We start from the raw sequence: 25,696 nt of genomic DNA on the forward strand, positions 1-25,696 counted from the left end.
AGTTTCCCATGCACAAATGGATTTTTGTTTGTTACTTTTCTGAAGAGCAGCTGATTTATTTACCTGGATACATCTTGCTGATTTCCTGAATGAAGGAATCATTAAAGCCAGCAATTATAGCGCCACCTACTGGAACCATAAAATTTTTGTCCAAACTCTGAACGAAAGCATCTATTCTACCAACTCGAGCACCCTAGAAGGGAATATGTAGTATCACATATTAGTTTTTAGAAGAGACAACAACTTATATTAATAAATACCATTAAAACAATGCACTGAAGTAAAAAACAGATCAACTATTTTTATTTTCTTCATATTAGTGCCAGTAAAATATCTTTAAGTATTAAATTGAGTTTTCAAATGCTGCTCCTTACATGTGGAAGAGCACTTTTTATTTTTTACAAGCTGCTTTCATACATATATCACTCTATCTTCACAACAAGCCTGTGAGGAAAGCAGGGTTTCAGTATGAGTTCAGGTGTGAACTATACTGAAACAGAACTTTTCACCTTAAAATTGGGTAAGAGAAAGTGGATCTCATCTGTGATCTTCTGTTTGACAATAATGTCAACAGTGGGTCTCACAACTATGAAGTGGTTTTACACGCCCTCTGTGAGTTCAACAGTGGTCTAATGGACTATAGCCATCCACACTGCCAATCAATAAGTTATGCATTAAGTGCCTCTCTTTGATGCCTGGGTAACCTACCACCTGCATGACCACTTCGAGCAACAAGCTCTGCTCCTACTACCACTCAGATAACAAAAGAGAGAAGAAAAAAACGTATTTTTAACCTCAACTAATGGACTCTTTTTATATATTCTTGGCAATGTTTCTACATAACTTATGTTTCCTAATGTTAAAATCTTACATGATCTCATTCCAGTGAAAATCTCATATTCTGGTGAAAAATGGAATACTTACTAGACATGTAAAACTAAATTCTAGTCCCATGCAACATCGTCTATGACCTTCTGCCTAATGTGCTTCGATTTTCTCCTCTTAAAAACCGAGATACTATCTAAATTTCAACTAAGATAGTTTTTTTCCTTTATCAGTAGCCACAGATTTTCAATCTGTATTCACAATCTACATTCCTATTAATATTGTAACCACATTTGACCTTCATCTTCCCACTTTATATCTCCACATCCATATCTTAGGGAGAAGAGAAGGAGCAGATAGGGAGCCTAATCTAAGAGACCAGATCCAGGCAATAGGTGGAAGCAGCAAAAGCAGAAAAAGGGCACAGACTACTCTGCAGGCTATCACATGATTGTTTAAATCTTAACTATCCCCTGTTATTCTCCTCTGTAATTTCCTCATAAACTATGATCACAGAAAATCTCACCTTATCACAGGAAAACAGACAGAAGCATATGAGACTAATTGAATAAACAACTGAAAACCATGCAAAGTAGTTGCACATAAAAATAAAGTGCATTTTTATTAACATTTAAGTGTTGCCCAAGGCTTCCTGAGAGAAATCGAACCTAAATTGGGAGCAGTAGTACTAAGAGAGCGGTCGGCGCTCCAGACTTTACTAGAAGCCATTCATCACTAACACAGAGAAAACATTCAAACGGTGGCAAACTCTGTGGCAAGAAAACAAAGAGGCTGGACCCAATCCCAGGAATGGTGTCTAGACCTCATTCCCCACATTAAATCTGAGGCTATCAGTGAAAAGGAAAGAAAAACACTAGAAGGCTGGAAGTGCTCAAACAGGAGAGAAAACAGGAGCACTGATGAGGTAAACAGTTGCCTTTATCATCAGTTCATTCGTTTTTTCACTTATTCAGAAAACAAATATTTGGGCACCTATCATCTGCCAGTGTTCCAGGTTCTGGGCACAGCCGCAGTGGATAAAACAGATCATTGTTCACATAATAATTATGGCCAGAATTTACTGAGAACTCACTATGGCATCAGGCTCCGTTCTAAGCCCTTTACATTCTTACTTCATTTAACCCTCGCAATAACCATCCGGGCAGATGCCATGATAATAGCTATTTACAGATGAGAAAATTAAGGCAAAATGAAATCAAAGTGATGTGCCCAAGGTCAGAAATGAACTTAATTAATAGCACAGCCAGCATTCAAATTCAGGCTGCTAAAGCGCCTTAATAAAAGTCACCCAGGCAAAAACCTAGGTGATCTGGATGAAGAGCCCATGTTTAAAAAACGAAATATTATTCTTGTGGCATTTCTGTTCTTCCAGCTAATTGGGCCAAACATCTTGGAGTTTGTGAACTCTCATTTCCTCGCGCCTTGCTTCTGATTCATCAGCATACCCTGTAAGATCAACTTTCAAAACACATCTGAATCCAACCATTTCTTAACACCTTCACACCTACCCCCCTGGCCCAGGGCACCACCATATTCGCGTGAACTGCAGCAACAGCCCTCCACTCAGCTTCCTCTAGTTCACTCCCCAGAGCACAGCCAGAATGATGGTTTAAAAAAGGAAGTCACATGTCACCCCCCTGCTCCACACCCTCCAATGGTTGAAGATCATACCAACAGTAAAATCTCAAATCCTTTAACGCACGTCAAACCTCTTTACCACCACTGCTGTCCTCATCTGCCCTGGTCCAGCTCTCCTGGCCTCGCTGCCCTTCCTCCCACATTCCAAGCACACCCCGGCCTCAGCGCCTTGGCACTTGGTGTCTTACCCTCTGCCTCAAATCTCTCCAGAGAGCCATCCATTATTCAGCGTTCTGCTCAAATGTTACCCCTCAGAGAGGACTTCCTGGATCGCTCCATCTGACACTCCCACCCGCCCCCCAAATAGTACAGCATTTATCAAGACCTGCCATCCTCATTGCCTACTGCCTGCTTCTGTCCCTTGGGCATAAGGATTTTGCTGCATTTACTACTGCATCCTTTGCCTATCATGTGCCTGTACCCTGCAAATATTTGTTGAATGAACTGACGATTAGGTCTGTGAATAAGCAGTATAACACCTACTCCTCTCAAATTCTCAATAAGCAAAGTTGCTGCTTCCCACACTTCGGGAATTTTACAATCCATTCTAACTCTAAAATAACTAGTTCTGTGTATTTTTGTGACTCCACTACAATCCTCTCCATTAGTATGTCCTCACATCCATAATTCCATGAGTCTCCTAAATTAGTTTGGTATACATTAGAAGTACAGGTTCTTTGAAGCTAATTTCCTGGGGGCTTCATGTGCATACCAGAATGCTCTATATACTCAGCGTTAAGTCCTTCTAGGGCACTGCCCTTAAAAAAAAAAAATCTGACACACTTTAGTTACACTCCTTTCTTCACTGATTGCTTGATTATTGCAATACCATCTCCTCAAGAAAGCATGTGCAGTTTCAGTACTTTGTTTTTTAGAGAAAAATAAGGGGTTTTGGAGTCACACTAAAAGATGAGTCATTTTGCAGCTTGGGGTCTTGGACAAGTCACTTAATACTTCTGAGTTTGTTTCTTCATTTGTAGAATGGAAAAAGTAAGAAGTATAGCTTAAGCCATTAAAACTAGGTTAACAAACTTGAAAAGACAAGCAGGAAGCCTGACACAAGGTGGGTACCCAGTACATGGTATGTATAACTAACAAGAACTACTAAGATGAATCGAAGCTCATTTTTTTAGAATGTCATGAAACAACTGGCACTGAATAAGACCCCATATTTATTTGGTTTAAAGCACTAGGACACCACCTCTTTTTGTGAGGGCCAAAGTTTACGTACCGCTTTTTTTTTTTTTTTAAATGTCAATTCTAAAAGATAACACGGTAACTGCATTAGTACAACAGCTATCTGACAAAAATTCATTCACGCATCTTAGTTTTATTTTCTGGTTAAAATTTTAGTAAAACTAGCTCACAAATGAAGAAAGGTGATGACAAAAAAATTTTTTTTTGTCTTTTGTCCTTTTAGGGTCGCACCCACGGCATATGGAGGTTCCCAGGCTAGGGGTCCAATCGGAGCTACAGCCGCTGGCGTACGCCAGTGCCACAGCAACTCGGGATCCAAACCAAGTCTGTGACCTACATCACAGCTCACGGCAACGCCAGATCCTTAACCCACTGAGCAAGGCCAGGGATTGAAGCTGCAACCTCATGGTTCCTAGTTGGATTTGTTTCCGCTGTGCCACGACGGGAACTCCTGATAACAAAAATATTGCATTCATGATGCACAACTCCATGGGCAGCTTTCATATTATACCTCATGCTCATTTTCCTTTAGTTTTAATTTCTTCAATTATACCACCACATTTCCTACTATTCAGAAATACATCATGAGCACTACTGGGTTAAGTACAAAACATTTGAGTAAATTTTAAAGAATCATTAAATTGAACCTGGGAGTTCCCGTCATGGCTCAATCAATGGTTAATGAACCCAACTAGGATCCATGAGAACTCACGTTTGGTCCCTGGCCTTGCTCAGAGGGTTAAGGATCTGATTTTGCCGTGAGCCGTGGTGTAGGTCACAGATGCAGCTCGGGTCCCAAGCTGCTGTGGCTGTGGTGTAGGCCAGTAGCTTAGCTCTGATTTGACCCCTAGCCTGGGAACCTCCATATGCCGTGGGTATGGTCCTAAAAAGACAAAAAGAAAAAAAAAAGAATCATTAAACTGATCCTTATGAAGACTTTACAGGCATGTAGAGAATGTAGAAATACCATCTAACTTTGTATTTAGGTTGAAAATTAAATGTTTTTACTACACTTTAAAAAGTTATACAAAATATATAAAATATAAAAGTTACATAAAAGTTATATAAAAATATACACAATGCCTATAACATGTAAAAAGCAAAACACAAATGTATTAAAAAAGAGAGAAAAAAGTGGATACATAAATGACTAAGGGTAATAAGATTACGAGTGATCTTCTATTCCTTTCTCATTTTTCTAAGCTTTTAGAAATGCTGACATATTTGAGTTTTAAAAGAATTGAAGTCGCTAAAAATTGAAGAGCAGGAAAAAGGGAGGGGAAGAGGAGGAGGAATAAAAAGGAATCACAGAAATGCTTTTCAAGATTTCCAGCATAATTATAAAATCTTCCTTTGCTACCATTCAAATTAGATATAATCTAGTTTAAAACTGTGATAAAGCCTTAAAAAGTTGAGGAATAACAGGAAAAGATACCAAGGGAACAGTAAATGCTGTTCCTCCAAAGGTTTTAAGAAACCCTGGCATACCATGCATACAACCACTCCCTCTCTGGACTTTTGTCATGTAAGCTAATTTAGCTCCTTGTTGGTTAGGCCAATTTGGGTTTCTGTTACTTGCAGTCAATTACATCCTAACTGGTACGACCTTTGAGTAAAAAAATTAAGCAAATCAGCCAACACTATCATATGAACCACATTTGTGTTAGAAACAAAACCAGTACACTCAAAATAACAAAAACTGAAAAGATTTATGAGAGAGCATCTACAGGGCTGAGGAGCACTTACCACGTGGGAGAAAGCGACAGGTCATCTGTGAGTCACTCTTGCCCACGTAACACAAATCACACGTAGCCAAACTGAATCTGTGTCTAACATCATTATGCACACAGATCATAAAACTCATACCATACCTGGATAACATCTATCTACATCCTAGTACAGTATGAATAATTAATCACTGTAAGGAAACATAATACTTTTATTCATTCAATTTTTTTCAGTAACCAGTTATTGAGTGTCAACTATATCCCAGGTACTGTCCTAAGTACTGAGGACATAACAGTGAACAAAACAAAGTCCTTTCTCTACAGAACCTTAATTCTAACCACTGTCTATAACTATAAACAAATAAACATTACATCAAAAGGCGGTAAGTGCTATGAGGAGAAAGAGCAAGAAGAGGCCATCAATTTCAAGAAGCACCATTATTTTACATACCATCCAGTGAGAATAAACATTGCCAACGAACATTATAAGACACCACTGATTACAAGACATTCCAATTTCAGAAATGCTATAATGTAGGAAATGTGTACCTTAAAATCAGTGAATATGGCAAAGCAAGACAAGAGGGATAGAAAATGCTGGCAAGGAAGAAAATGTATTTGAGGTAGGGTGTCTGTGTGCCCTAAAGAAAGTAAGGTAAGAAGCCACACAACTCTATAGAAGATCGACCCAACAAGAGGGACGTGGGGGGCATCTGGGTAGCACAAGAAAGGAAAAGAAAGGAGGCAAATGTGTCAGAGGGCAAGAAAGAGGGGGCGCAGCAGGAATCGAAGTCAGACAAACTGCAGATGCCTAAATACACAAAGCCTTGCCATGGCTGTGACTCCTACTCTGAGTGGGATGGCAAGCCCAGACATACGTTTTTTTTAAATGTTATTGGAGTGTAGTTGACTTACAATGTTGTATTAGTTTCAGGTGTAACAGCAAAGTGAATCAATTACATCTATCTATCTAATAAATAAAACCTATTATATATATATATATATATATATATATATAAAAGAACCTCTGTTACAAACTATTGAGATGATGTCCTCATGCTCTATGTAGGTTCTTGTTAATTACCTATTTTACACAGTAGTGTGTATAGGCTGATCCCATCCTCCCAATTCCTCCCTCCCCACCACAGTTTGCTCTATGGTAGCCCTAAGAACGGTTTTGAAATCTATGAGTTTGTTTGTTTTACAAATAAGTTCTTTCATAATTTTTTATTGGATTCCACATATAAGTGATATCATATAATAAAAAAAATCTAAAACAGATGACTAGGGAAGTTCTCTGATGGCCTGGGGGTTAAGAATTGGGCACTGTTACTGGATTGATCCCTGGCCCCAGAACTTCTGCTGTGGGTGCAGCCTAAGGATAAAATAAAACAGATGGCTGGAATCTAGGTGATGCTTACAAAAATAAAATAAAAATAAAATCATAAAGTTTTTGAAGATCTGTCAGCTCCATAGTTACATGTTAGAATGTTTATAAATGAAGTCATTTCCAGTCTAGAATATAAAAGAATATAAATAGAATATAAAGTGATTCCTTAGTAAAGTGATGCATTAAATACTAAACACAGAATGAATAATCAATACAGTTTTTAAAGTACTATAAGCCAGTATATTAGAAACATGAAAATAACTGGTAATGAAACATTCGCAGAAAGAAATACTGAAGTATTTCTATGTTGGTTGTGACCAAAGCTATAGTCCAATGACCACCACACTAGTGAAGAATCATGACTTTTACTAAGTGACCACTGGATGCAAATTTCTAATGCACCATGAAGTAGAAGATGCTAGATTAACTGTTTTTATTGCATTAGGTTATAAGAAAAATAAACAATAACTCCAAACATGTTATTATCCATCTTTTTTCCTAGACATTTTTTTTTGTCTTTTTGCCTTTTCTAGGGCTGCTCCTGCAGCATATGGAGGTTTCCAGGCTAGGGATCTAATTGGAGCTATAGCTGCCGGCCCACGCCAGAGCCACAGCAACTCAGGATCCAAGCTGCGTCTGCGACCTACACCTACACTGCCCATGCCAGATCCTTAACCCACTGAGCAAAGCCAGGGATCGAACCCGCAACCTCATGGTTCCCAGTCGGATTCGTTAACCACTGAGCCATGATGGGAACTCCTTTGACATCTTTTTGAACTCACTTACCTGCTGAATGAGATGCATACACTTTGAAGACTGCACTCCATAAGCATTGTTGACTATATGTGGAATGCCGTAATTAGCACAAATCACAGCCAGCTCTTCTAATCTGTAAACATAAATATTCAATAGAAAGACATATTCATACTGTGCTTTGATAAATTACAAAGTGCAATTTTAATAGTTAGCCTTACACTACACTAGGAAAAAAATGACAAAGTGAAATTTCTACAGCTGTATTTTAGCATATAATTTGGCACCTTAGAAATACATGGCAGGCACTGAAGGATAAACCTTAAAAAGCTTAAATTAGGAGTTCCCATTGTGGCTCAGTGATAACGAACCTGACTAGTATCCATGAGGATGCAGGTATGATCCTTGGTCTCATTCAGTGGGTTAAGGATCTGGCATTGCCGTGAGCTGTGGTATAGGTTACAGACGGGGCTCAGATCCTGCATTGCTGTGGCTGTGGTGTAGGCCGGCAGCTGCAGCTCGGATTTGACCCTTAGCCTGGGAGTTTCCATGTGCTGCGGGTGCAGCCCTAAAAAGGACCAAAAAAAAAAAAAAAAAGTTTAAATTAATGTTACCAATAAATAAGAAAACACGTATTTATAAAAATCTATATAGAGGGTAGCTTTTAAAATATTTAAAATTTCCTATATCAAAAGCAAGAAGCAGATTATTTGTAAAGACCTCTTACAAGATGCTATGCTCATTTTTAAATAATTTTGGTTGCTTATCATACTAAAGCTAATATCTGCAAAATCATTAACATATCTTGAAATCTTAAGAAATCTCACATTCAGCATCTCATAAAGTAAAAAATACATTTTCACAGACTTTAATATATTAAAAAATACAGAACATTAAAGCATTTCAGTACCAAAATAACATTTTCCAACAACTTGGATACTAAAGATTCTTTTAAATAGCTGCTGGTTTTAAGCTCACTCTTACTCTTCCATTTGACACTCCCCATATTAGGATAATCTGAGAGTCTAACTTTATGCAAAGTAAAGCAATAAATTTCAATCAAAGTGTAATAAATGATGTTCCTTTGCAAAATCAAATACTACTTCTCACTGAGGTCACTGCTAACAGAAATGTCTTCACAGTATGAAGCTAAAACTAAATTCCATGGTTTGATAAAATTAAACTTTTTAAAAATGTTCCCTCTACAATACAAAAAAATTGGAAGCAAAGCATTTTGAACAAATACAAGTTCTTTCCCACAGGAATGTATTTCAATACATAGTTTTATTATCTATTTATGCATAATATGTATTATTTTTATAGCAGATGTGTATTGTTTTTAAACTGCAAATACGAGAAACATTATTCTATTCATCTGTCAGAAGTCTTCAATCTACCTCCTTAAAGTTTTATGAATTAAACTCATTTTATCATTCATTTTCATAAACCTCACAAATCAAGGCAGAAAACTAACCAGATATTATTTTTAACAAAGCAGACCTTCTGGGAAACACATAAGTATTTTCTCCATAAAAGGTACTTTCATATGTTTGTGTTACAATGAAAGTATTCCTTAATTGAGAGTAAGGCAACATAATAACATACAGTACTATTTATAAACAAAAATCACTTGTAAGTAGTTTTAAACATTCTGAATTGATAAAATTTGCTACAATTTACAAGATGTATAAAGGTTTTCAATGAAAAGCAAAGAGAAGCAGAAAAAATGTTTTCTATGTGAATCAAATTGTATACGAACTTAGAAGCCAACTTAAGGTGTTCATCAATTTGAAGATAGTCTTTTTTTTTTTTAACATTTTCTTTGACTGATTTTTGCCCCATAATACTCTGTTTAATTAACTTATAGAGACAATATATACATATATATGCCTATTCAACTTAAGACTACAAAGGAATCACATTTAATGTAAGGAAATCAAAAAATGTATTTTTAAATTGAATAAAATCAGAAGTTCAACCCTACTAACCGAGCATCGCCATTTTCCCAAAGTGCACTCTAATAAGAAACACTCATTATACAACACCACTAAAAAGTAGTATATGAGAATTTTATTGACTGGAAAAAAAAAACTTTTTAATTTTTCCCAAAGGAGATAACATATATAAAATGTACTTAGCACTGTAACAGGCATCTTGTAAACATTCCAAAAAAGTTAGTCAAAAAGATACAGATGGCCAACAGGCACGTGAAAAGATGTTCAACATCACTATAATTATTAGAGAAATGGAAATTAAAACTACAGTGAAGTATCACCTCACACTGGTCATTATGGCCATCACTAAAAAAATCTACAAATAATAAACACTGGAGGTGTGGAGAAAAGGGAACATTCCTACGCTATTGGTGGGAATGTAAATTGGTACAACCATGATAGAAAACAGTATGGAAGTTCCTTAAAAAACTAAAAATAGAGCTGCCATAAGATCCAGCAATCCCACTCCTGGGCATATATCTGCAGAAAATCATAACTCTAAAAGATACATGCACCCAAATGTTCACAGCAGCACTAGTCACAAGACTTGGATGTAACCTAAATGCCCACCCACAGATGAATGGATAAAGATGATACTGTATATGGAAATGACTAGCCAATGGGGACCTGATATACAGCACAGGGAACTCTGCCCAATGTTCTGTGATGATCTATATGGGAAGAGAACCTGAAAAAGAATGGATGTGTGTACATGTATAACTGAATCACTTTGTTGTACAGCAGAAATTATCACAACCTTGTAAAACAATCACACTACAATAAACTTTAAAAATTAAAAAAAAAAAAAGTATGGTGCCATACTTTATGGAATACTACTCAGTCATAAAAAAGCATGAAATAACGCCGTTCACAGCAATATAGATGGGCCTATAGATGATCATGTTAAGTAAGACAGACAAAGGCAGTATCATATGATATCTATCACTTATACGTGGCATCTAAAACTTGATACAAATGAACTTAATTTACAAAACAGAAACAGACTCACAGACATAGAAAACAAGTTTATGGTTAACAAAATGGAAATGGGAGGAATAAATTAGGAGTTTGGGATTAGCAGATACAAACCACTATATATAAAATGGATAGCTAATAGATTAATTAATGAGTAAATCAACTATAATTCAATTTTTTTAAAAAGTCAAAATGAAACAAAAGGAAAAATATCCTCAAGGATAAATACTTTAACTAATACAAATAACCATATGCTGTTTTGGAAATGTGGTTTATTTACATTACAGTAAAATTTTTCTAGGTAGTAAAACCATCAGTGAAGAAAGAATAAAGATATTTATTTAACATTTCAATACAAAGTTAAAATTTGATAAGTAATGAATAAACAACTAAAGCATATGAAACATAATCTGAAAGCAGAATTCAGGCTCATAAATGAAGGTAAATTTTTAAGAGCATGGTTTTAAAATTGTCTCTTAAAATCTGCCTATAAGATAATAAAAGCTAAGATGCATTCATTACTGCCAAATTATGTCACTCTATGAATTAAAACAAGTATAACTTCATGCTCCAAAAACAGTCCAAAGTAAATCTAGTTTTTGCAAATTACTAGCACTCTGTTCAAAATGTCAAAACATATAGTTGCTGTCAAAACTAAAAATATATATTATATACTTAAGCCTATTATATTTTCATAATAAAAATTTGTGTTATCCTAGGAGTTGCTGCTGTGCTGCAGTAGGTTAAGAATCCAACTACAACAGCTCAGGTTGCTGCAGAGGTACAGTGGGTTAAAGGAGCCTGTATGGCCAAAGCTGCCACACAGGTTGCAGCTGCAGCTCAGTCAATCCCTGGCCCAGGAATTTCCATATGCCACAGGTATGGCCATAAAAAACAAAAGAAAAAAAAAATTGTGGCCATTCTTTAGAAAAGTACACATTTGCCTTTTCAAAAAAATTTTCTTAAATATTTGCATTTTTCTCAAAATGCAAAGAAGACTGTAAATAAGCCTAAAATTTTCTACTTAAAATCTGTTGAGGAGTTCCCTGGTAGCTCAACAGGTTAAGGATCTGGTGTTGTCACTGCTTCACTGCTATGGCTCAGGTCACTGCTGTGGCATGGGCACAATCCCTGGCCTGAGAACCACATGCTGCATGCGTGGCCAAAAAAAATAAATAAAATAAAATAAAATCTGTTAATACTGCTAGTTCCTAAATAGGAAAACTAACTGTAAGATCTAAGAAGTAAAAATGGCAATGAAAACAAGTATGGACATCCAACATTTAGCTTAGAAATTTCTATTAAATAATGAGGAAAAAGATAATAGATGTCCAGACACAGAAAAAAGAACAAGAAAACAGAGATGTGCTGCGTCCCCTTGAGTAATAAAATGATCTCCACTAGTCGCTTTTTCCTTCTTCTATATCAAATTTTTTATTTTCCCAAGCCATTATGCTATTTCTTCAACAGTCCACTCATGTAGCATTCACTGCCAAATGTTACTTAGGCATCTTAGAGAATTAGCTTAAGTGCACTTTATTTAAAAGACTGGTGACCACTTAAGGACAATATTCACAAATTATTTACCTATCAGGCACCCTTGGAGCAAAACAGGATGTAGTGGAATGAACACACAGAACATAATCAGGCCCAAGTTCCTGGACTTTAGCCTCCACTGCTTTCAGGTCTGTGCGCAGCTCGTCACCTTCTAAAACGTTCTCTATCACCACCGGCTCGAAACCTAGCCAAGCCAACCAGAAACCAAAAGGTTAGTATAAACCAAAATAAGGGGAGGTCCTGGACTCTAGGAAGCAGTGCTCTTAAATATTTATTTTGGTCAATGAGCCTTTTCCTAATAATAAAGACCTGGCGTAATACCAGCAGGAGTTAAAGGTAGGTCAAAATAATGTGGAGGACACCTAGACCACAATGAGGACCACAAATCTATTTACCATTGTGATAAAACAAGAAAGACGAAGCCTGGGAAGGAAAGCAAATGTTAAATAGATGCCCATAAACGTAACAGCACAGTCACTGATGACACAAAGGATCACTTGGCCCAGTTCAATCTCAGTCCACAGAAAAGCAAATCTACTCATACTCTGGCAACATTTAAGTTTTACTTTAAAGTTCACTTTATTTCAGAATTGAACAAAAACAGTAACTTAAGTACTGAAATAAATCACAATCATCAACTTAAGGTGTTATCCCTAAAGAAAAACAGAATGAATTTTAGTAGACCCATCTCATAGCTTACAAGAGCCTTCTATAATTTAAATACAAAAATTGGTTTGCACATAAAGTTATTATATAGTCACATCTTCAGTCTTCCCAAATACCAGATCTAGCAGCAAGCTAGATTCATGGATTTAAGAGCTATAAAGGATTTAGAAACCATTTAGCTCAACTCACTCATTTCAAAGATAAGGGAGTCAACGTTTAGAAAGATTAAGTGGCTTCCCCAAGGTCACAGAGCAAGTTAAAGCAAAGTTGAGAACAAGTGGTTTTCTTTTCTGTTTTAGAATCCAGATCAAGTTGTTTGCATTCTATCTATAGAAATAGCAAACATCAGTCACTATAAAATCATCAAATCAAATATGTTGGTCCACAGAGGTCTAGGTTATCTATCTATACAGCTATTAAAACAAACAAAATTTTACTTAAATGAGTATCTTCCTAAGGACAGCTAATTATTTCTCAGTTTCTCTAGACCCAATCCTATTTTTGCTTTCAAACATAACATCTTTTGGAAAAAGTTTCCAGTTTTTCAATATGACAATTTTTCCCTGAGTTTGATCATCAGATCTTTGGTTAATAGCTTGCAAAATGGAGTTCCCGTTGTGGCACAGCAGAAATGAAATCCAACTAGTAAGTTGAGGGTTTGATTCCTGGCCTCACTCAGTGGATTAAGTATCTGGTGTTGCTATGAGCTGTGGTGTTGGTCGCAGCCCGGATTCCACATTGCTGTGGCTGTGGTGTAGGCCGGCAGCTGCAGCTCTGATTTGACCCCTAGCCTGGGAACCTCCATATGCCACAGGTGTGGCCCTAAAAAGTAAAAAAAAAAAAAAAGTTTGCAAATGAACAGACTTGACAACTTTATGCCACTTAAAATAAATCTTTTAAAAGTCTATCCTTTTCTGCTAAATGCCCTTTTATGAATCCCTTTACATGACTTTCTTTAGGATTATTTATGCAAAAAGTTTAATTAGAACACAATACCATTCATTTGATACAACAGTCTGAGGCCACTCAAAAAGAACTTTAAATTCTCAACTTCAATTTGAGGATTTAGGCAAGTCAAATACTAAAGTATCAATTTAAAATTTTTGTCTCATTTATACTCAATGATGCCTGTATCCTTGTACTTTGATTCCTGGTAATTACTTATGTGTATTCCTTTCATAAATATACAACAAACATTCCTAAAGCACCTTTCATACTCCATGGATTATTGTTGGGCATTTTATATGTCATTTCATTTAATCCTCAAAACAAGCTTCTGAATATCCACATTTTAAAGAATAGGGACATATGATCCAGCGCTTCTGCTTTTGAATGTATATTTAAAGAATTCAAAGCAAGGACTCAAACAGGTATCTATATACCCATGTTCATAGCAGAATTATTCTTAATAGCCCAAAGGTAGAAGCAACCCAACTGAATGAAAGCATAAACAAAGAGTGGGAGACATACAGAATAACAGGAGTCTCAAAAAAGAAAAGAAATTCTGCCACATGCTGTAACATGGCTGAATCCTAAAGACATTATGCTAAGTCAAGCCAGCCAGTCACAAAAAGACAAATACTCTACAATTCCACCTCTCTGAAGGACCTACAGTAGTCATATTCACAGAAACAGAAAGCAGAATGGTGACTGCTAGGGACTAGAGGGAGTGGGGAGGGGAGAGTCATTGCTTAACAGGTACAGTTTCAAACCAAGAGGATGAAAAATTTCTGGAGAGAGATTTGGTATTAATGGTTCACAACAAGATGAATGTACTTCATGTCAAAGAACTCTACATTTAAAAATGGTTAAAAAGATAAATTTTGGAGTTCCCTGGTAGCTCAGTGTGTGAAGGATCTGGCATTGTCACTGCTGTGGCTCAGGTCACTGCTGTAGTGTAGGTTCGACCCTGGCCCTAGAACTTCCAAAAAGTAAAAAGGTAAATTTTGTTATGTGTATTTTATGACAATAAAAAGAAGGAATAGGAACAGGTTTAATTTCTTTTCATTTACCTATCTCGATATATCAAGTTTGAATTTTGTATGATATTAAAAACACATATGCTACTTCTCTTTTTTTTACCTGCAGTGATCATGGATTTAAAGCAGGACTTCTGGTCTATTCGTGGCCATATAATATACTTTGCTTTTGGTCTCTTGTGTCGTAATGTTAAGAAACACAGGGTTAGACTCATACCAGTTGCCATAGGAACTACAAAGCAGTTGGTCACTGTATGGACACCTACAAATAAGAAAAAAACAGAAATTATTTTTTCCACTGAAAAATCATCTTTCTTAAAGAAATGATATCTTTCTATTAAATAATAAGAGTTGTAGACTTAGAGCTTCTTCTTCTGTACTTGCACTTAGGAAGCTCACTGTTAAATTCATCCTCCAGGTTTATAACTCTGAATTTCTATCTTATTTTTAAAGTTTTGTGCGTGCATGTGTGTGTGTGTGTGTGTGTGTGTGTGTGTGTGTCTTTTCAAAAGCCATTTATACCCCTTTGGAAATAAGCTTTAATGAGAAAAACTAGGCAAAGGTTTGTGTGGCTGGTCAGCCAAAAGTATTATGATTAACACAGTACATACCAGCCAACTTTATGATGTCCATCACCAAAGAATTGGTAATTTTGTTCAAAAGGCTAGAACCTGCAGCTTTTGGTTGCACAGCAGAAATATCACCCGATCGTCCAATTCCATGAATGAACCTAAGCAAAAAATGGGCCAACAACTGGACAAAAATATTCAGTGTTCTTAGTAATCCACTCTATAAGTATACAAATACAATAACCAAACACTATACTTGACTGTTCATAATGTGAAAACATCCTAGTTCAATTGAAACTAATTCCTCAGTTACGCTGTGGTAGCCAGTCTCCAAACATGGCCACCATCAATTCCTTTTCTCTCTGTGCCCACAGGCCACTGCCGCACCGAGAGATGGAGTCTGATTCCTCTCCACTTGCATCTTGGCTTCCTGCTTGGCCAGGAAGAATGCAGCAGAAATGACGGTTTGGAACTTTTGAGCTAGGTCATAAGAAGCCTTAAAGCTTCTACCTATCCTCTTGAAGAGTTTGCTTGGTGAAGGGGAGGCAGGGCTCTCTTCAAATCCAGCTGCATGCTGGCAGAAGCCCAAGCCAAGCCACTCGGAGAGGCCATCAGAGCTTCCAGCCATCGAAGTGATTCAACTTGGACAAATTTCCCAGTTAAACCTTCAGACGACTAAACTCTCAGCCAACACCTGGGTGTACTGCATGAGAGACCTGAAACGATGGTCACCTGCTAAGTCCCCGCAACCCACAGATTTGTGAGAGATAACTCTAAATGACTGTTTTAAGCAACTAAATTTTGAGGAGGCTTGATATACAGCAATAGAAAATGGGAATATACACAACATTAAATTCTCTTTTTCTTGCCATTTCCCCAACCAGAGCAGTGAGCTAAGTTCTAAATGGGATGAGCTGATGTTTCAAATATTGCCTTAATTTCAAAGTAACAACATTCTACTTGAAAATTAATGTGCAAATCCACTCATTTTAAATTTGTTCATGTTATACACTATTTAAAGATACCTCCGCATACACTTCAAAATCAAAAATGTCATTTATAGCTGAATAGATCAGAAATTCTACACACTGGAATTATCAGAGAACATGAAGTGTCACATTTCATTACTACTGCAACCTCACGTACAAAGCATTTTTTACATATGCTTATCGGCTCATTTTTTACCATGAATTTTTCAACCAAGTGACATATTCATTATCATTTGTTTTGACTGCAGTGGTTTGGGTTGAAATAAAATTCCACTATCCTTAAGAGAAATTCATCATGATTTAACACCACGGAAGACAGGAGTTTTAAAAGGAGTTTACCAGTATTTCACAGAAAGGTTGGAGAACAGAGAAATGATGCTATTTGGAACCACCACCAACTAAATAGTTATCAGAATTGATGAAAAGCTTTCTGAAATAATTCCAAAGAAAAAAGTACTAGTAATCTAAAATTAAATATACCCTTCCTACACCTCTAGCAACAGAGCAAGAGATGTTTCTAAAATTGGATGCAGTTTAGATGCAGATAGACGACACTTTAAAGTTCTATTCATTTACCATTCTCTAAAAAAACCTTACAGTATTAAGAAGGAATCATGGAAAACTCTAAACAACCTTAACATATTTTAAACCCTTAAAACCAAATAGGTTTATTAGGTTAAACATTATAAACAGGATGTAAAGCCAGTAGAAACACTCTTAACAAAACATTTAGCCAATATTGTTGACCACCTAAAATCTGACAGCATAACCACCACATACCAGAACTTTTACCCTATTGCCTTGAAAAGCATCTACTCATATAAAATTGTTTCCATCTCCCTGTTGTATCTAGTTCACACGCCCATTTGAATAAGAAGTAGGTTACATATGGACATGTTATAATTTAATACGATTAACAGTATCATCAGTTTTTAACAAAAAAAAGGGAAAAGGAAATGTTTTGTACTCAAAAAACATACCTGTAATGTCGCCGAGCAACTAATGCAGAGGCTACTCTTCCTTCCCTTTCTCCCACACCGCAGTTGCCCAGGAAATTGTTGCTATCCATGATTGCAAGTTCATGTAGAAAGAGTTCAAGTGTACTTTCATCCCAACCATCCTCTGGACACTTGCCCTAGGAGGAAAAAAAAAATGCTTATCACTTAATTTTTAAGAAATCATCATTCCCTAGAACCCTACTTCAACGAATTTTAAAATTTGTTCATGTATATTTTACCATGCTCCTTGCTTTCTAAACTCCAAGCATAAATTCAGCACTATGAAAAAATCTGGAATAAGCAAAACCTTTGTCTTACTCTGTTTAATTACCTACAGATGGCTGTGTGAAGAGACGACAAATGCATACAATGAAACTTACTCAGGTTTAAGGTTTCAGGAAAAGTAACTGAAAACCAATAAACTTTATCTCCAACTAGGATTCTTCAAACCAGTTAGAACTAGAGTTGTCAAACTTTAGCGACATTAAAATTCACGACACTAGCAAGAACGACGCCTGTGAAGTTGCACGACAACACCTGGCTCACGTTAGTGTACCGTGGTTTACAAACGCTATGTGTTTACTGAGTCCTTTGGAGCAGTGACACGTGGAAGACGCGAACTTTGCCCTATCCGCAAAGAGAAAAGTAAACGATATGGGCCTTCCCCTCCTTTCCGCTTCCCAAAATTAGGTGGGGTGGGGAGGCTCGAAATCCCTACCCGCCCCGCCCCCGCCCCAACATCCTAACACTCTGAGTTGTGCCCGCATTGGTGAAGCTGAGAAGGAGCCGAGCCAGCAAGCCAGCATAGGGCATGCCACACTGCGACAGACTCGGGACAGAGCTCAAACAGCAAATACAAGGCAGTGAGGTAGGACTAACAGGAGCGCGGGGCGGAGCCGGAGCCTGGGGGGCGCGGCGGCTGCGGAGGGACCCGACAGCTCGGTACCTTCTCCAGAAGCAGCCGTATGAGGTGCTCATGCGAGCGACGGGCCTCACAGCCCTGCCGCACGTAGGCCGGCGACACCAGCCGCTCGCCCGCCGCGAAGCTTTCACGGTTCATGCCCGCGGTGGCGACCCTGGCCGAAGAACAACTGACACGCGCCGGAACCGGGAGGTGACTCGCCGCCTAGACGGTACGGGAAGACCTTGGGACAAATATCTTCGGCTCGTTCTCGTACATGCGTAAACCGCTCAAACGGTCCGCCAGAGCCGAGAGCATTTGAGCATGCGCAAAGGTGTCAGGGCTTTATCCGGCCCAACACAAATTAGCCCCGCCTCCTTGCATCTGATTGGTCCAATTAAACCCTATTGTGCCTGAGACCGGCTGGAAGGGGACTTTGCACCTGTGTGGAAAAGACTTGGAGAGTCTGGGGCAAGTGCGTGGGCTTCTCTTGAAGAAAAAATTTCCTAAGTTACTCTGTTTTACTCCGTTCCTGTCTTGCTGAATGGTGAGATCTGTGAGTCGGTGCTTCAGCCTTACTCAGACCCTATTTCTCAGACTCCAGAACCTTTCATCCTTACCTTCATCCATGTCAGCATTTACAGTTGCCTGGCAACCCCATTTGAAATACCTGTACCTCACTCCTTTTCTCCATTGCACTGCAGAATTTGTGACCATAGCACATCACACACCACCTCATATAACAGGCAGACACACACACACACACACACACACACACCCCTATGAATATAAACTCTAAAAGTTAAGGCCTTGGTTTTTGTTGCTGTACTCCCCAGACACCTAGAAAAGTGCCCAGTATATAGTAGGGGCTTAAAAATATTTATATTGAGTTAATGAATTACTTTGACTGCTCAACAACCCGGCACTAGTTGCCTGAGATACAGAAATGAAAAGGCAGGATTCCTGTCTTCGATTTCCTTGCAATCTTCACCTTAGACGAACCTGCAGTAATTCCTAACATCACTCTTATCCAAAAAGAGAGCTAGAGCCCACTTGCACTGGTTCGTAATTGCTTGCAAGAGCTGATTAAGTGTTCAGTAATTTTGTGAGCTGGCTTTTATTTATTTATTTATTTATTTGTCTTTTTGCTATTTCTTGGGCCGCTCCCGCGGCATATGGAGGTTCCCAGGCTAGGGGTCGAATTGGAGCTGGCCTACACCAGAGCCACAGCAACGCGGGATCCGAGCCGCGTCTACAACCTACACCACAGCTCACGGCAACGCCGGATGTTAACCCACTGAGCAAGGGCAGGGACCGAACCCGCAACCTCATGGTTCCTAGTCGGATTCGTTAACCACTGCGCCACGACGGGAACTCCATGAGCTGGCTTTTAAATACAGCTGCTCTTTGAAAAAAATTCTGTAAGTTTACAATTGTCAATTATATGAAAAGCACAGGTAAATACTCAAACTCATGATTTCCTAATTATGTCACTACGTTTTACTATTATCTTTGCTCTTGAGATTATTTACAGCTATCGTATCTATAAGGTGGAAATAAGATATAATGGTGTCCTACTGCACATCTCTTTCCAATTCCCTTTTTGGTGGGATACGTGCTGATAGTTTTAAACTGGCCATGGTGGGTGTATTTACACCATGGAATCAGCAAACTCTTACAATCAGGCCCTTACCTCCCCACCTCTCACACCCCTAGGACTCATTTGTTTAACATGTACCTACTCCCCACTGTTCCTACTGCATTTATCAGCCATGTTACCTGTCAAATTGCATTTCAATCATTAATAATTCTGTCTTCCTCACCTGGACTGTGAGCTCCTGGTTGACAAGGGCTCTATTTGACATCTGTGTTCAAAGCACAGCATTGCACACCATTGAACAGGTGTTCTATGTGCTGCTTCCCCTCGCCCACAGCCTCCAATCAGAGCACACCTGAACGCATCCTCTTTTTCACCATAAAGCTTTTCCACTCCCTGCCTGCCTTTGAGTTTGCCAAATGCATGTGACTAACTCTCTTGCACTAGCAAGCTCTGAATAGATAGTCTGTTTGAATGGTCTTCATTCATTTACAGCTTTCCTGGAGACTCCAGTAAGACACAGTCTGCCCTATCACCATGGATGCCAGCCTTCAACCATTTGAGGTGTTCACGGAGGCCCTGGTGCCTTGCTGATTGCTGCTGTAGAGTCTGTGCCAACATGGTAAGTCAGTGCTGAGTCTGAGCTCCTCTATCTTTGCATTGAGTTCCTCGACTATTTATTCTAAATTTGGTACCCAGGTTTTATTATTGGTTCCCATATGTTTGACATCCTTGGTGGAATCAGACCATTCATTTCCATGAGTTTGTGTTCCCTTTTGTGCTTCTGTCTTGCATCATGCTGTTGGAAAGTGTTGTCATAAGAGAATCGTAGAGTAGAACACAGGCAAAGGCCCTATAAGCCTGTCGTTTGAGCCAGCCTCATAGACTAATGAGTCTGCAGTTCTTACCAGACTGGCACCCATTTGGACAAACTTTGTTCTGAGTCACCAGTAAAGCTGGATGAGGTTCTCCTTTCATCTTTATTTTTTTGTCCTGAGAGTTTGACTTTGACCTAGAGGGAATTCTCTAATTTTCCACCTGCCAAGGGGCACAGATTGTTGGGCCTGTGTTCAGAGGGGTCTTGAAACATGAGGAGAACAAATATCACTTTCAACCAACCATTGTCAGCTTCCCTGAATTTGTCTAAGCCTAAAACCTCTCCTCCACCAGGAAGAATGTCTGCTTCTTATGTGTATTCTCATTACAAACCTAATTCTGGTGCCTAGTTCTTTAAATGGCGTAACCTCAGCAGTGAAGATTTGGGTCTTTAGTGGTCACTCCGAGGAACATTTGACTTGAATACATTTTTTAATTTGATAGGCACCTTAGAAAAGAAGTGTTCTGAGGGTATTGTAATCAATAGAGTGGCGCACGAACTTACTAGAAAGCAGAATCTTGAGCCTCTCTCCAGACTTATTAAATCAGAACTTCCGTTTTAACAAGCTTCCCTGTGATTCACATGCACGTTAAATTTGGGGAAATGCTGTTCCAAAGGTGCTTGTATTGTCTCAAAAAGAGAATAAAACTACCAATTGATATTAGGTTTTCACAAATCTAGAATTTATTTTATAATCTCTAGGGTAACCAATAAAGAAATAGTTTTAAAAAAGTGTGATTTTCAATCTAACAGGGAAAAAGTGAAATAATAACAACAACAAAAATCAGTTCAAAATAAGGCAAGAAAGAGTGAAAAACAGAACAGCCAGGACAACATGGAAACCATATTAAATATAAGTGAGGTTAGGAGTCCCTGTCATGGCTCAGTGGTTAACAAATCTGACTAGCATCCATGAGGACGCAGGTTCGATCCCTGGCCTTGCTCAGTGGGTTAATGATCTGGTGTTGCGTGAGCTGTGGTGTAGGTCGAAGATGTGGCTTGGATCCTGCATTGCTATGGCTGTGGTGTAGGCCAGCAGATACAGCTCCAATTCGACCCCTGGCCTGGGAACCTCCATATGCTGCAGGTACGGCCCTAAAAAACAACAACAAAAAAAGAAAACAAACAACAACAAAAAAAAACAGCAACAACAAAAAAATATAAGTGAGGTTAATATTCCCTTTCAAAGGTAATAATTATCAGACTAGATTTTTAAAACAATTATATGCTTTGTGAGGAGAACACATCTAAAACCAAAGGTTATATAAAGACTGAAAATTGAAAGGAAAAGACTGGAAAGAGATATAACATACAAATACTAATGAAAAGAAAGCTGCCGTAGATTTTTAATATTGGGTAAAGTAGACTTTAAGGCAAATGGCATTCTAAACATAAAGGGACATACTTCATATTGATAAAAATATTCAATTCATCAGGAAAATAATTCTAAATTTGTGTATACCTAATAACATAATTTAAAAATGCATAAGTCAAAACTGATCAAAGGAAGAATAGATTAAATCTGTAGTTATTCTGGGATATTACGAAACACCTTTTAGGAACTGATAGAACAAAAATTAGTAAAGATAAACCCCATGTTTAATAAACTTGACCTAATGGACATGCATAGAGTCTCTATATCCAGTAACTGCAGGACCACCCATTCTTTTCAAGGTCACATGGAACATTTACCAGAATTGACTATATCCTGGGTCATAAAATAAGTCACAACAAATTTCAAAGCAATAAAACCAAGCAGAGCTCATCCTCTGATACAATGCAACTAAGCTAAGAATCAATAACAAAAACAAGGCTATTGGGAAATTAAGCAATATCTAAGTAATCCATATATCACAGAAGATGGTATAATAGAAATTAGGAAGTATTTTGAACCGAATGATAATAAAAATACCACATATCAAGATTTATGGAAGCAGGGCAAACATACTTAGGGAGAAACATGAGTTTAAAAGCAAAAGGGGGAATTCCCATTGTGGTGCAGCAGAAACGAATCTGACTAGGAACCATGAGGTTGCAGGTTCGATCCCTGGCCTTGCTTAGGGGGTTAAGGATCCTTCCCTGCCGTGAGCTCTGGTGTAGGTCACAGACGCGGCTTGGATCCCGAGTTACTGTGGCTTTTGCGTAGGCCAGTAGCTGTAGCTCTGATTAGACCCCTAGCCTGGGAACCTCCATATGCTGCCAGCGTGGCCCTAAAAAAAAAAGAGAGAGAGAATGAAAGAAAAAGGGGACCAGGAATGGAAGGGGAAAGGCTAAACTTTCCTCAGCTAAGATTTTATCCTAAGAATTAGTAAAAGAAAAGAGAATATACCTGAAGATAATAGAAGAAATAATAAAGATAAGACTAGAATTTAGGGAAATAGAAAGCAAAGAGGAGTTCCTGTTGTGGCACAGTGGAAACGAATCCGACTAGTATCCATGAGGATGAGGGTTCGATCCCTGGCTTCGTTCAGTGGTTTGGGGATCAGGCCTTGCCATGAGTTGTGGTGTAGGTTGAAGATGCAGCTTGGATCTGGTGTTGCTGTGGCTGTGGTGTAGGCCAGCAAAGCTGTAGCTCCAATTTGATCCCTAGCCTGGGAACTTCCATACACTGCAGGTGCAGCCCTTAAAAAACAAAAACAAAAAACCCCCGAAAAACAAAAAACAAAAAAGAAAGGAGCAAAAAGAAAGAAAACAAAGAGGATTGGCAAAAGCAATAGTGGTTTCTGTGAAGAAAAAAAAAAAAACTAAGGGTGAGATGAGAAGGAAGTTTTGGTCCAGGCCAGGGAACCTGCAGGAAGGAAGTGTGCGAGGAGATAGGTGTGCAGCAAGTGGCCAGGCAGGGAGAGAAGGGGCCAGATTGTCATCGGGGATTTTGCAGTGCAATGCTGTACTCCCTGGAGGAAACCCCATTCTCTCCATCTCCCTGTGAGCTACTTAGTAAAATAGCCTTTTTTTGTTAACCCACCATGGGGTTGGATCTACTTGGGAAATGCCTTGAACGACTAACTCCTATTATCAGCATGCGTGCAGAGCGAAATAAAGGCAGCTCAAAAGCACCTGGTCCCTTCTGATTTACGCTAATAAGAGCTCACGCTGAGGTCCTGTGCCAGGTGCTGCTCTGAGGACTCAGCCTGCAGTAACTCATCCAGTCCTCCCAGCAGCTCTGTGAGGCAGGCATTTTTATCCTCACCCCATTTTACCATGGAAGAGGCTAAGGCTCGGAGAAGCCAGGTGAGGTGGCACCGTTGGTCAAGGGAAATAGCCAGGATTCGGACTGGGTTGTCTGGTTCTGGCGACTGTGCTCGTAATCACCCTGTCACACACACACACACACACACACACACACACACACACACACACCACTCTCAGAGCCAAGAGGTATGCATGGTGCAGGTTTTGGCGAGGTACATATGCAGCCTCAAAGTTCTGTCCACCGGGGAGTGGATGGACTAATAAGAACATTGCCAGAAGCAGAGAGAGGATCGGTTGCCAAAAGCGCATGACATCTTAAAGCCCATCGTATCTTATAGGCAGAAGAGACACCGCCTTATTGGTCTCAGGATTCCTTAATGCTGAACTCCGGTAGCCTCTGAACACCCAGAAGGCATCACAGACTTCTGCAATCCACCACACTTTTGTCATCCTTCACCCAAACCCTGTCTCTCCGTCTCCCCCTTTCCATCCAGTCATCAACCTTAGACAACTGCACATACAATCCAGACTCATTACCTTGACCTATAAAGCCCTGCAAGTTTTAACCCCCGCTGACATCAAGTCCTATCCTTCCCCAGTAGCCTCTGGGCTCCCACCCCACGGACCTCCTGAAACGCACCAAATGTTTCCTTTCTCACCTCAGGACCTACACACATGCTGTGCCTGCTGCCTTAAGTGATCTTCCCTTCCTCAGTGTGCATAGCTAGCTCCGACTTTTCCTTCCGTATAAATGTCACCTCCTCTGAGAAGCCTTCCTTATCTAAGTAGGAACCTAGTTTGAAGTAAATGCTCTATAGATTCACTTAAAATTCTTTTATGAGCTGATTACTTGGGTAATGTCTGGAATGGAAGCTCCCAGAAGACAGGAAGTGTGGCTCTTCACCTGCTCTTCCTAGCACTTAGCACGGTGACTGCCACGTGGTAAGAATTCACAGACCTTTTTGAATGAGTGCGTGATAAGAATGGCTCCCAAAGATTGCTTATCATGTGGTGGTTGCTGAATGAACCCAGATATGGAGAGAGGGGGAGAGAGCAGGGACCGTAGATAAACAGATGACACCTTATGTGATGAGGGCGTTTCAAGTCAAAGAGAGATTTTCCCGAGGCAGAAGCAAATAGACAAATAACGACCTCATCACTTTGTCATTCCACTCACACGTGTGTGAAAATGTTTAGGGTGGGCAACATGACAAGTCTCACAAAGCGTGGAGAGATCTGGCTGTTGTCAACCTCCTTAATGGGACCTCTTAAGCAATTTGAAGCAAAAGCCACGCCAATGTCAAGCGTCAAAGAGCAGTTGGAAGGAGGAAGTGAGGGTGTGGTAGAATAGGAACTAGAGTGCTCAGAAAAGTCTTCTGTGATTGGAAAAAGAAAAAAAAAATGGAGTAATTGCATTTTGCTAAGACTGAGAATTCCGAGAGCCTGGTCTCATCTTCAGCTTCTCTATTTCAGATGAAGGGAGATGAAATCCAAGTACATGTGGATGTAGCAGAAGGTAATTTAAGACCTTCCCTGGGAAGAGTGCAGCAGTTCTCTCTCCGGAGGGAGGAGGCGCCCGGTTGAGCAAGCTCCCTCCAAGCAGTAAAACTGCGAGATAGTTACAATTCCCCGTCAAAGCAGGAGCAGGAGGAAAGCTGCGGGAGACTTGTCAGGAGGCTGTGAACTGCGCGGAGCCTGGGGCTTGCTGGCACTAGAAAGAGAGGGAGGAGGCCCTTGACTTGGAGTGATGGCTGCTCAGGTGGCTGGTGATCAAGAGAAAGGAGGTGGGCCCTGAAGCAGGCAGATGGAGGTCAGAGCCTGGCTCCTCCTCCTCCTCTTCCTCCCGCATGA

General features: G+C 39.2%; 1 protein-coding gene across 1 annotated transcript in view; it reads right to left on the reverse strand.

Annotated features, from left to right (window-relative positions):
• Positions 1-18,496, reverse strand: part of SEPSECS (Sep (O-phosphoserine) tRNA:Sec (selenocysteine) tRNA synthase) — a 37,930-nt gene extending 19,434 nt beyond the window's left edge. The window contains exons 1-7 of the mRNA XM_047798787.1: positions 18,225-18,496; positions 17,261-17,415; positions 15,334-15,452; positions 14,826-14,984; positions 12,108-12,261; positions 7,585-7,687; positions 64-193 (exon numbers count right to left, since the gene is read on the reverse strand). Coding sequence (XP_047654743.1) covers positions 64-193; positions 7,585-7,687; positions 12,108-12,261; positions 14,826-14,984; positions 15,334-15,452; positions 17,261-17,415; positions 18,225-18,338 — 934 coding nt within the window. The 5' untranslated portion in view covers positions 18,339-18,496. The remainder of the gene's footprint in view (positions 1-63; positions 194-7,584; positions 7,688-12,107; positions 12,262-14,825; positions 14,985-15,333; positions 15,453-17,260; positions 17,416-18,224) is intronic.
• Positions 18,497-25,696: the final 7,200 nt, after the last annotated feature.

Source organism: Phacochoerus africanus, chromosome 10 (assembly GCF_016906955.1).
Source record: "Phacochoerus africanus isolate WHEZ1 chromosome 10, ROS_Pafr_v1, whole genome shotgun sequence".
NCBI classification, from domain to species: Eukaryota; Metazoa; Chordata; class Mammalia; order Artiodactyla; family Suidae; genus Phacochoerus; species Phacochoerus africanus.